The sequence below is a fragment of the Heteronotia binoei genome, chromosome 1 (assembly GCF_032191835.1).
Source record: "Heteronotia binoei isolate CCM8104 ecotype False Entrance Well chromosome 1, APGP_CSIRO_Hbin_v1, whole genome shotgun sequence".
In the NCBI taxonomy this organism is placed as follows: Eukaryota; Metazoa; Chordata; class Lepidosauria; order Squamata; family Gekkonidae; genus Heteronotia; species Heteronotia binoei.
The window spans coordinates 141,165,142-141,177,327 of record NC_083223.1 but is presented as its reverse complement, the minus strand read 5'-3'; the positions used below and the strand labels follow the sequence as shown (position 1 = coordinate 141,177,327).

General features: G+C 44.6%; 1 protein-coding gene across 2 annotated transcripts in view; it reads right to left on the bottom strand.

The window, feature by feature from the left end:
- Positions 1-12,186, bottom strand: part of PNLDC1 (PARN like ribonuclease domain containing exonuclease 1) — a 40,015-nt gene extending 27,829 nt beyond the window's left edge. Inside the window, exons 1-7 of one of the 2 annotated variants that reach the window (XM_060241759.1) lie at positions 11,948-12,186; positions 8,440-8,497; positions 8,267-8,340; positions 6,266-6,299; positions 6,053-6,176; positions 4,573-4,661; positions 114-214 (exon numbers count right to left, since the gene is read on the bottom strand). In XM_060241759.1, the coding sequence (XP_060097742.1) occupies positions 114-214; positions 4,573-4,661; positions 6,053-6,176; positions 6,266-6,299; positions 8,267-8,340; positions 8,440-8,497; positions 11,948-12,023 (556 nt within the window). In that variant the 5' untranslated portion in view covers positions 12,024-12,186. The remainder of the gene's footprint in view (positions 1-113; positions 215-4,572; positions 4,662-6,052; positions 6,177-6,265; positions 6,300-8,266; positions 8,341-8,439; positions 8,498-11,947) is intronic. The other variant, XM_060241768.1, reaches the window with a different exon arrangement.

Genomic DNA, 12,186 nt, shown 5'->3' with positions numbered 1-12,186 from the left:
TATTACAGGCCCCTGGCAGGGGACAAGATGCAATGGGCAGAACAAGTTATTGATTCATTGAAGGAGTTAGGGGATGTGAAGTGGAAGGGTGGATAAAGGAACAAACTTCCTACCATATATGTCGTGCAGAACCATAGACTCTCCCTCTTCTGCAGATGACACCCAGCATGTTACTTCATCAATCACTTCTTTCATTTTGTCCTTGTCCGGAACACTAGCAAAAATGCAGTAAGAAAAATGCGTAGCAAATCATTTCAAGCTGAACTCAATCCCACCCCCAAGGATCCCATTGCTTTTTACAGAACCCTGCTCACTCCTGCTATTATTTGCTACTTGAGCTGGCTCAGTACCTTCCATCTTTCAGAGACTGGTATAATCCATAAGCACCAACTGCAAGCACTTTCACTGATAATCAAAGGCACTCTCCCTACCCCTTGGCATGTGCAGGAGAATTTCTTCATGGCGCTCCTTTCTGACATTTACATTTGGCTGGCTTCACTAGCAGACATTGGAGACACCAGAGCTACAACCTAGCCAAGGAGAAGTCAAGCATGGAAGAACATTTGTACCTTGCCTTTCTTCTGGGGCATTATTTCCTCTCTCTGGAAACTCTCCGAGACAGGGGTGGCCAGCGGTAGCTCTCCAGATGTTTTCTGCTTATGACTTCCATCAGCCCAGCCAGCATGGCCAACAGCTGGGGCCGATGGGAGTTGTAGGCAAAAAACATCTGGAGAGCTACCGTTGGCCACCCCTGCTCTAAGACATGTTTAAAAGGTCACTTACCCTAGCATCTGCTCTCTTAAGCTTCCCTTCAACACTGTGCTAATAATAATAATAATAATAATTTTTTATTTCTATCCCGCCCTCCCCACCGGAGCAGGCTCAGGGCGGCTCACAACATAAAACACACATTACATCAGTTATAATTATAAAACACGGTTAAAACAATTACAAAGTATTAAAATTCACATAACAGTATGGCGTTATAAACAAGTTTCAATAAATTTCAGAAGTAAAAACATTTCAAGAATAAAAGGATTTCTAGCAGCATATCTAGTTTTGTCACAAGTTTTTTCACTAATTTTTTCGCTAGTTGAAGGCCATCTTGAAAAGGTGGGTCTTACAGGCCCTACGGAATCCCTCTAAACATCGTATGGCCCTCACCTCCTCAGGGAGTTGGTTCCACAGTAGTGGAGCAGTAATAGAGAAGGCCCGGTCCCGGGTGGCTTTCAGTCTGGCCTCCCTTGGCCCAGGGATATTCAGCTGGTTTTTCCCAGATGACCTCAGTGCCCTCTGGGGCTCATATGGGGAGAGACGGTCCCTTAGGTAGGTAGGTCCTCGGCCATATAGGGCTTTAAAGGTAATAACCAGCACCTTGTAGCGAACTCGGTATGCCACTGGCAACCAGTGCAGTCCGCGCAGCCCCGGCTGTATGTGCTCCCACCTTGGGAGCCCCAGCAACAGCCTAGCCGCCGCGTTCTGCACCAGCTGCAGCCGCCGAATTCGGCACAAGGGCAGCCCCATGTAGAGGGCGTTGCAGTAGTCCAGTCTCGAGGTGACCGTAGCATGGATCACTGTTGCTAGGTCACGGCGCTCTAGGAAGGGGGCCAACTGCTTCGCCCGACGAAGATGAAAGAACGCGGACTTGGCAGCGGCTGCTATCTGTGCCTCCATTGATAATGAAGGCTCCAGAAGAACCCCCAGGCTCTTGACCCTGTGTGCCGCTTTAAGCTGCACACCGTCAAGGACTGGCAAGGGGATTTCCCCTCCCAAGGCACCGCGACCCAAGCACAGGACCTCTGTCTTCGTTGGATTCAACTTCAGCCCACTCAGTCTGAGCCAGCCTGCCACGGCTTGCAATGCTAGGTCCAGGCTTTCTGGGACGGAGCCAGGCCGGCCATCCATTAGCAGATAGAGTTGGGTGTCATCAGCATATTGATGGCACCCAAGTCCAAACCTCCGGGCAATCTGGGCAAGGGGGCGCATATAGATGTTAAATAACATCGGGGAGAGAACTGCCCCTTGTGGGACCCCACATACTAGTGGGTGCCTCCGGGACCGTTCCCCCCCAATGGCCACCCTTTGTCCCCATCCTTCGAGGAAGGAGGAAAGCCACTGTAAGGCCAATCCCCCAATCCCCGTGTCGGCGAGCCGGCGGGCCAGTAACTGATGATCAACCGTATCAAATGCGGCCGACAGATCTAACAATATCAGCACCGCCACACCGCCTCGATCCAGATGCCGCTGGAGGTCATCCACCAAGGCGACCAGCACTGTCTCCGTCCCATAACCCGGACGGAAGCCGGACTGGTGAGGGTCTAAGGCGGGAGTGTCATCCAAAAAACTCTGCAGCTGTAACGCCACTGCCCTCTCTATAACCTTACCTAAAAATGGTAGGTTCGAGACCGGCCGGTAATTTGCCAATTCGGCCGGGTCTGCTGTACTCTTTTTTAGGAGAGGGCGGACCATGGCCTCTTTCAAAGATGTTGGAAATTGCCCTTCCAAGAGGGATCTATTTATGATATCCCGTATAGGATATCTAAGCTCCCTCTGGCAGGATTTGATTAGCCAGGAGGGGCATGGATCAAGGTCGCAAGTTGTAGGGCGTACAGTTGAGAGGACTTCGTCGACTTCCCCAAGACTAAGCGCGTCGAAGTGATCCAAGATAACACTAGAAGACAGGCACGGAGCCCCGGGTTCATCTGCTGCAGTCAATGTGGCAGGAAAGTCCTGGCGGAGTGACGAGATTTTATCTGCAAAAAATTTCGCAAAAGCCTCACAGCCTATTTCCAATTCTTTCATGTTTGGTCTGCCTTGGGGCAGAGTGGTCAGATTCTCAATTATCTTAAATAATTGTGCTGGGCGCGAATTTGCAGATGCAATCCTAGCCGCAAAGTATTCCTTCTTTGCAGCTTTGACTGCCATCTCATAAGACTTCATAAACGTTCTGTAGGATGTTCTCGTCGCTTCGTCACGAGTATGCCGCCACCGCCTCTCTAGTCGTCTGAGTCCCTGTTTCAGTTGGCGTAGCTCCGAGGTATACCAAGGAGCCAGCCTACTTCGGGGGCGCAGAGGACGCCGGGGTGCAATTTCGTCGATGGCCCTGGATAACCTGTCATGCCAGGTATTTACTAGGTCATCGAGGGAATTGCTAGGGGGCCAGGGATCCCGCAGAGCCCTCTGGAACCGCTCAGGGTCCATCTGACTCCGCGGGCGAGCCAAAATAGGCTCGCCGCCCGTACAGGGTCGAGGGGGCGCACCCACACGGGCCTTAAGGGCTAGGTGGTCCGACCATGGCACCGCTTCTACTGCGATACCGTCCACCAGAATCCCGGACGCAAAGATCAAGTCTAACATGTGTCCGGCCTGATGGTAACAAATTGGGAGAGTCCCAGTGTCGCCATGGAAGACACTAGGTCCAGCGCCTGATTGGAGGCCGCATCGTCTGCATGGACGTTGAAGTCACCCAAGACCATAAGCCTTGGGAACTCCAACGCCCAGCCCGCCACCGCCTCCATCAGGGCTGGTAAGGCGCTGGCTGGTGCGTTAGGCGGACGGTACACCAGCCAGATCGCCAACCCCTCCCCCACTTCCCACGCTAGACCGGCTGTAGGTACAGGCTAGAATTGACAGGTCTGTGTTGGAAAATACCTGTAGAATTTGGGGGTGGATCCTAGAGAGGGTGGATCCTAGAGCCACAGTACAAAGAATTCAAAAAGAGCCTGTAGCAGAGACTTGAGCATGTACGCATTGATCCGTGATTGAATTCTTTGTACTGTGGCTCCAGTTAAAACAGCATTGAGAGAAGACTGACGAAGGGTGAAACCAATGAAACTGTAGGAAATTCAGGAAATACGGTCTTTTGAACTCTTTGTGAAAAGTTGTGCAGAACGATGCCCTTGTCTCCACCCAGATTCTGAACTGCAAGAAGCGGCTGAAGGCAGTGCCTCTGAGATGTGACTTTAGAAAGCAGTCTGGGGGAGCATCGTGTGGGTGTTCGTTCTATTATTTTGCTGTATGGACTTATTAAAAACTGTGCACTAAATGTTTGTTTACACACTTTTTGTGTGAGAGTGATAATTCAACCAGTGAGGTTTTGAAGGATATATTTTCCCCAGGGGAGCTGATCTCTGCCAGCTGGAGATCAGTTGTAAGAGTGGAAGATCTCCAGGCACAACCTGGAGACAGGAAACCCAAGTGTAGGCCCAAAAGTGAGCAATGAAGCCTGTAGAAGTGGGTCCCAGGCTTTTGCAGTTTTATTGATTTGTGCATTAGCAGTTTTGTTTTTTTACTGGATCACCATACCAAATAACTTTTGAACTTGTGGGTCACCATACTCAAAATGGGAACCACTGTTCCAGAGAATTCAAAGGGGTACATAGAAGGACTTGGCAAAGAAGAGGAAGTGGCAGACAGGTCAGATCTTTGAACAGTTAGCTCATTCTGAGTAGGCTGGGTCTGGCCTACAGGACATTCTCTGAAGTCTCCCAGTTGTTTCCAAAATACACACACAGAGCCCAGGGGGAAAAATCAAGTCAATATACAAAAATAGTAATATAGCAATAGTTTTACCTATGGACAACCCAATTTCCAGAAAGAAGACCTTGCTGAAGTTTCTTCTCTTGTGCTTCATTCATGTATGGGATCCCATCCTTAAGAAACTGAAAAGAGGGGTCAGTTACACAGAATAGGGTCTGCATGCTAGCTTCTGTGAAAACCAGAGTCACCTTCACTAACTTTCTCTACTCATTCAATCACACCAATGTTTATTCTATAAGGGCTACACTTCAGTTAAGTAAGTCAAAACTTCAAATGCAAGATACTACAACAGCTCATATTGCTTCTGCTAAGAAGATCAAGAAAAAAACAATGACAACTGAAAATTGCTTCTGCATATCTCTTAACCAACATACAAATCTTCTGAATAGAGAAGATAACTCAACTTTTGAGAAAACTCTCTTTGCAAACTCTGTAAGACACTTCCAAAGGGTCACTTGCCCCACAGTCTGCTCTTTTAGGCCTTCTAGCACTACCATTCCAGAGCTCATATCCAAAAGCTGCATGAGATTTCTGTTTTGAGGGAACCACTTCCAGGGCTTGTCAGCACAAGTGAATCATTTTGTGGAAATGAAGAAGACCCCTTTAAGAACAGTAAAGCAATATAAAGATTAACACATTCACAAGGAGCCATAGTAAGATCAAAAAATCGCAGATCTAGTGGCTATTTCTAGAAATATGTGACTGGAAGTTAAAATCAAATTATTAGAGCATCAGGAGGCCTGCACATCAGCAAATACTGGTGTATTGTGCAGAACCATAACCCTACTGCCAAAGAGCTCCTACTCAACATCTCTTGACCATACACCGAAGCCTCCTTCCCTCTCCAGGAGCACTTACCTAGAGACACTTGGGTTGCCCATCTGGACTACTTCCACTCTTTCCCTTGTTCTCTCCACCTGACACCCAGCAAACAGGTTTTCTCTTCTCCACACCCATACACCATTCAACATCCCCACTACCACTTCAGAAATCGATAATAGAGTATGACCAACATTATCCTGGCTATGCTTGCTATTAATTTGTTTCTTTCCAGCAAGGCTGAAATGCTCTTTTACAAAGAGACTTCCCCTCTCCCAGCATCTAGCAACTGTCGCTCCAAGGAGAGACTCCATCAAAAGGGCATGTATGCAAACCAACACTGTTAATGAACAGTCACACTGACTAAAAACAAAGACAAGTGAACCAGAGTGAAACATCATATCTTGTGATTAGTGCGACTAAAGAATGTTATGGGATTTCATTCCTGTCTAGTCACAGAACAGTAGGACCAGCAGCTAGAATTAGGCATATGGGATAACTGAAGCAGGAGAAGATTCCCAGGTGACAACATATTTCAAGCATACACATGATTTCAGACTACAAAGTGACTTTTCCACACAATTTACTTTGTAAATACATTTTCAGATACTTCTGAACAAATTGCAATTTAGGTACATCAAAAACAAGTGCTCACCTACTTAAATACAAAATCTATCTACAGCAAAAGATGTACCTTGTTGAAATCAAAACCATAGTGGTTCAGGAACTTAATACTAAATGCTTGGAAAGAGAATTCAGAATCCATTTGGCCAAATGTTGTAGGGAAGAGGAAAAAGTTATATGAATGTGCCATATACCTGCAATAAAAAACAGAAAAACTAAGGCCATATTGTATCCAGGGACCATCATATAAACACAAGCATTGTTAAGAACATTCTTTACTTACTTGTTTGAATTTTCACTAGAAAATATTGACAACCCTGAAAGAAACATTTTTAAAAATCAGTTTTATTCCCACACACACAATATTCTTGGGCATTTATTCCATTCTGGCCCCCACATAATTATTCTAAAGGTATTTGAGCCTACTGTTAATGATGTCACACATTTACTTACTAAGACTTTCAGGGGCAACTTTTGGTCAGGGCTCCAAATTCTAGCAGCCATGATCAACACAGCCAAAAATCATTAGGATCCTTTTGGAAGGTTAAGGAAGGATTTTTGTCATTAACTTTTCATGTATATAAAAAATTAAATATGTTATTCTTTGCCATCACCCGCCCCAGTCTTTGTTAAATTAACTGGCATAGTAAGCCAGAAATCTCTATTTTACTTAGCAGAGTGCACTATTGGCTACACGTAGCTTTTTTGTTCTGAATGTGCTAACAAAAGAGTTACACAGAGTCACTTGTCAGTTTCAAAATAGAGTTCTTTATTTAATGACTCCATTCTAGACAGGCCAGATGAGAGATAGGAATATAATCTATTTTAACAACCTGGATGGATGCAGATGGAGACTGCATTCATGGTGCAAAGATGGAGAGCAATGAAGTCCTTCTTTGTGTGTGAGAGAGAGATTGGAAGGAAGGGAGCAATTTCCTGAGAGTATCAGTCTACACATCAAAGGGACAGAAGAGTAAACAAAAAAGAAACTCACAGTTTACCTATCTATCTGACTTTCTTGTAACCCCCACCCCCAGACTGAGACTAAGAGACTGTGTCTGGTCCTTCTTTTCCAACAGTCTTCTCAAAGGCCAAGTATGGGAGATGTCCAAGAGCCCATCTCAGTTTTCTTCTTCATAGTCTCCATGCAAGCTAACAAACTAGTTCTGCACCAAGCATCTTCCATGTATCATTCTGGAACTAAAGCCTTAAAACTGGAACTGAAGGTCCCTCCCAATTATGGGGGATACCTGAGAGTCCAGCTTACTTTTATTTTCTGTGGTAGTCATGTTCTCCGTTGTGGGTGAAGACATGCTGAGAAAGAGCAATCTCCACTCCTGTAACATGAACTATGCTGGAAATCCATATTCCTGATTTTTTTCTTCCTTGCTGTACATTGACAATAAAATTCTTGCCTTCAACAGCATAACACCAAGTTTTTCTCTTTTGAAGACTTATTATAATAGTTTAGAGTTTTAGAAAAAGCAGAAAGGTAATTCTTACTGATAAAGAAGAATACAAATTCCTTAACGCAGAAGTTTGGCAAAACTAACTTCCTGGTGCAGCAATAAAACCAATAGCGGAAAGGCCCACGAAGACCTTATGGAAGCTTCTGCTGGCCACGTTGTGAGACAAGATGCTGGACTAGATGGACCATTGGTCTGATCAAGAATGGCTGCTCTAATGTTCACCTTAGTTATTCCTTGATGGGTGCATTAATCAGTATATCCAGCAGTCTACCAAGTTCCAGTGTTCAGAAGGAAGTAGAAGCTTGCTCTGCTGCTTTGATGCTCTAAATATATTCTACTTAGGGTTTAAAGGCCTTTGCAGATTGTCTTAGAAAACTGTTTCCTTAGTACAGTACACTATGCTTCCCCCATAAAGTGGAGAGTATTCATGTTAATCATTACCATTCCCTCCTCCCAAAATCAAGGATAGACATATCAGTTCCAAATATGGAAGCACAATATTTAATGAACGACAACCGCCAACCCTCCCTCCCATTTTTTAAAAGCAATGAATGCTAGAAAGGTACTGAGAAAACAGAATACTCTTAAAACAGAAATGCTATTTGAGGGGAAGGGGGGAATCTGGATGCCACCCCACAACTCAAGGCATTATTTGATTTGCTGCCTAGCAACCTGGGTTTTCAGCTCTCACACAGAAGCAGGAGACACAGCAACTGTAGATCCCCCTGTCCCTTTTCTATCACGCACCTGTCCTCATCCCACACATTTGCCATAGGATTTCAGCCTCTCTGATAACAAGGACTAAGAGAGCTCACCAAGCTGACACACTGTAAATTGCTGAACGCTCCGTCTGGCTTTCTGATACCAATCAGCAGGATAATCATAGAGACTAAAGGGGGAAAAGACAATATTCCATATTGTTCTGGGTGTGGCATATTTCTTCATATTGGTTCTTTGAGCATACAAACTGACAACATATTTGGTTTACCTGGGCTGTCCACTAGGTGGAAATGCTGAATGCAAACCTGTGAATTCCATATCAAATCCTGTAAGACACAAAGAACTGTAAAGAGGTGGACAATTTTCTTCTGTAATCTAACAGTATCTATTGTGCAAGAACATTGAAATCATTATGAATATACACTTCCAGCATACACAATTAGATAAATCAAATTCCCAGAGCACTGACATATTATTTGTGCCACTCTCATTACATATCACCCATTGTTCTTTATATTCCCAAATGTATCCCCCAGCAGGCCCCATTAAAACTCTCACATCCTGCTTAACAATAGTGCTCGGCACTAGAAGCCAATCCACTGCATGTATTTAAGCATCCCCGCAGCATTGACACAATACATATTTTCCCATCCTTACTTATTTATAGTCCATTTTTCTGAGAGACTGAAGAGAGATTACAACTAGCAACCATGAAGTAAAAATAGTATAATAGATATAACCACCAAAATTGTAGAACGCACTAAAATACGGTATAATACAGAAAATAAAGCAGGATTACAAAACTGGAGAATGCATTAAAACATTACAGAACATATGACAAAAACTGGATTTCAGAGAGCAATACAAAAGCAAAATAAACAGTCTAATATGCACAATGAGGACTACCTTAAGATTCACAGACATTAACTACATTCAGGTTATAAAAGTTTCCTGCTGAAGTTTCATTTTACACATTTTGCAGAATAGGGGGTGTGGGAGACTTCTTAGGCAGGCCATTTATTCAGGAAGGAGCCAGAACAGAAAAAGCTAAAGTATGAGTAGTTGCTGACCTTATCCAGTAGTACCATGGAACATTTACCATGTGCAGCACATTGGGAGAAGTAATCCTGCAGATATACAGATCCTGGGCCACAAACAGCTTTGTAGGCAATAATGAGCACATTGGTTACCAATTAGTTCCTTGGGTTTAATTCAAAGTCATGACTTCAAGCTTCCAATAGTAATTGAGCTGTAGCATTCTGAACTAACTGGAGTTTCTGAGTGGTCTTCAAGGGCAAACCTGTACAGAATGCATTACAACAGTCTAGCTGGGAGGTTACCATGGCATGAACCAATGCAACAAGAACAACTGGGCCAAGGTACTGTACTGTCTACGCCAGGAGCTATCTTCTGGGCTAAATTAAGATAGAAGAAAACATTAATATCTGAAATATGAAAAAGCAAGGACAAGAACGGACCTGCAAAAAGCCAAGGGAAAGAAAATCTGGCTCCCCACATTTCCCCCCCCCCCCATCTCTTCCACCTGCATTTAACATCACCTTCCCCTCCTATCTGAAGTAGTGTGCATGCACACGAAAGCTTACATCTTGAATAAAACTTTGTTGGTCTTAAAGATGCCCCCAGACTCAAACTTTGTTCTACTGCTCCAGAACAACACAGCATCCTCTCAACTCATGTTTCTGAGGCCCTATACCAAACTCAGTGGGCTGAGCATGGTCCAGCTTTTTTTTCTTTTAAATAATTCATGCACAAACATTGGTGCTGTCACCATCCCCTGCTGCTTTTTAGAAATGTTAGATTTTTCTGCAGACCTCTAGGTGTCACAGGATTTGCAGAGCCCTAAGTGACAGCCAAACTAAGGCCACACATGACAATCAGCACATGGTGGGGGCAGCTCTTTGCAAGCAGATACTCTGATATCTTCACATAAGACTTGAAACATATCTGGGATTCAAACTATCTGAAATAACCATATTCAGTAGAGAACAATTATAATATAGTGGGTTTGATGCATTGAAGAGGCTAAGTGGTAGTGAACATCAGCTCTTTATTAGATACAGCATTAGGTAGGCTGTACTTCAAGACTGAGGAACTGGGCCAATGGGGCCAACCATATACAACAGGGTTCCTGTGCAAGCATGTTATTGGGTCATTCAAACCAGCAGGGGGCTTGTGATTGGTGCAGGCAGCAGGGATTTGGATCCTCCTGCCCATTGTTCCCAAGACCCCAAGCTCCGTTCCTATGTCTCCAATGACACAGACAGGAACACCCTATACCAGGGGTGTCAAATTCATTTGTTATGAGGGCCGAAACTTACATAAATGAGACCTTGCTGGGCCAGGCCATGTCGGGCTGGGCCATGTATATACTTATTTAAGATTAGGTAACAGAGATATAAACTTTAAAAAGGACACAAACACAATTAAAGATTATTTTAAAAAAAAAAACTTAAACCATGCTTAAAACATTAGCACTCATTGGTTTAAAAGGTGCTTTCTTTGTATTTCTCCCATGGGATCCAAGGAAGTGGGCAAAGGAAGCTCTGGTTCTTTCCTTCCCTCCCTAGGGGACCAAGAGGGGGAGGAGCCTCAGCCAATATATGAGAGAGAGGCTTGGCTAATCATTCTGCTGTGTGATTGAGAGAGCCTGGCAAAGCAAACTCTTGCCTCCCCTCTTCCTCCCCAAGAGAGAAGCCTCAGCAATTGAGAAAATAGAGGTTTTGCTCTGTAGCTCCTGTGTGATTGAGCAAGCCTGGCAAAGCAAGCTGTGATGCAGAAGGAAGCAAGAGAAAGGTAGAAGGAAGCAGACAACAACCAGTTGCTTGGAGGCCTGATAGGAGCCCTCCAGGGGCCTGATTCAACCCCCAAACTGCATGTTAGACACCCCTGCCCTATACAGTCTTCACTCTGGTCCGCATACCAGACAATGAACTAGTTTTGTAGTTAAAATTTTATTTCTCCTCAGCTGTGTAATTACTGTAATTACAAAGTCAATGAAGAAATAAAAACCACCTTTTGCATTTAAATTTTTTAAAACATCACAGTTGTCAGAACTACTCCTGGGGTAAGTGATGAACAAAATTAAAAGATTCTCTACATTTCTTCTGTGCTATCTAACAAACCCCATAGCTATGAAACCAGTATCATTCAACACACTGCACATTATGTTGGTTTTATTCTAGTTTAACTATGCCATCACATTGTCAACTCCCTCCCCTCCTCCAAGCCCACCCTTTCCCAAAGAGGTCAGAGCAGCGCACACGGTTCTCCTGTCCTCCATTTTATTTTGACAACAACCCTGTGAGGTAGGCAGGACTGAAAGCAAGTGTGATTGGCGCCAGTGAGTTTCACAACTCAGTGGAGCTACAGCCTGACACTCTAACCGTGCGCCCAGAAGAATTCCAAAAAATTTTATTTGGTGACAGTGCTCAAAAACCTGCGAGACGACTGTAGTAACCTCCTCCAGAACTGCAGCCCCCCCCCCCTTTCAGGAGTGACGAAACATCCATTAAACTTTGAAGATTTAAGCACACTACACTCTATAATCGAAGCACACTTCCTAGGGTAAAAGCCCCGTTGGATTAAGTGCAGTTTAATTATGGGGAAAGAGCCATGAGACTGAACTATATGTCTGTCGCAGTTATACAGATTCCACCTCCTTCCCTTTCCTCCCAGGATGGCACGAGCTCCACCCAACCCTTTTTCTGCCTTGCTCTGAGCAGAATCATTCTTCCTTCCCAACCTGGCTGCCTCACCAACAAAGTCGCAGTCAAGGATGAGCTCTTGCAGCCTCGGCAACTTCTCCTCAAACTCCGCTGCGCTCACATCCATACCTTCTTCCCCTCTCTTCCTCTAGCAACACGCACCGTTATTCCGGCCCCTCAAAAAAAACAAACAAAACAAAACAACCTTAAATCCCTGAAACGTATACCGTCTTTCACCCAAAGGAAGACCAAACCGCGGAAGTGAAACGCTTTCCCCCTCCTCTCCCTCC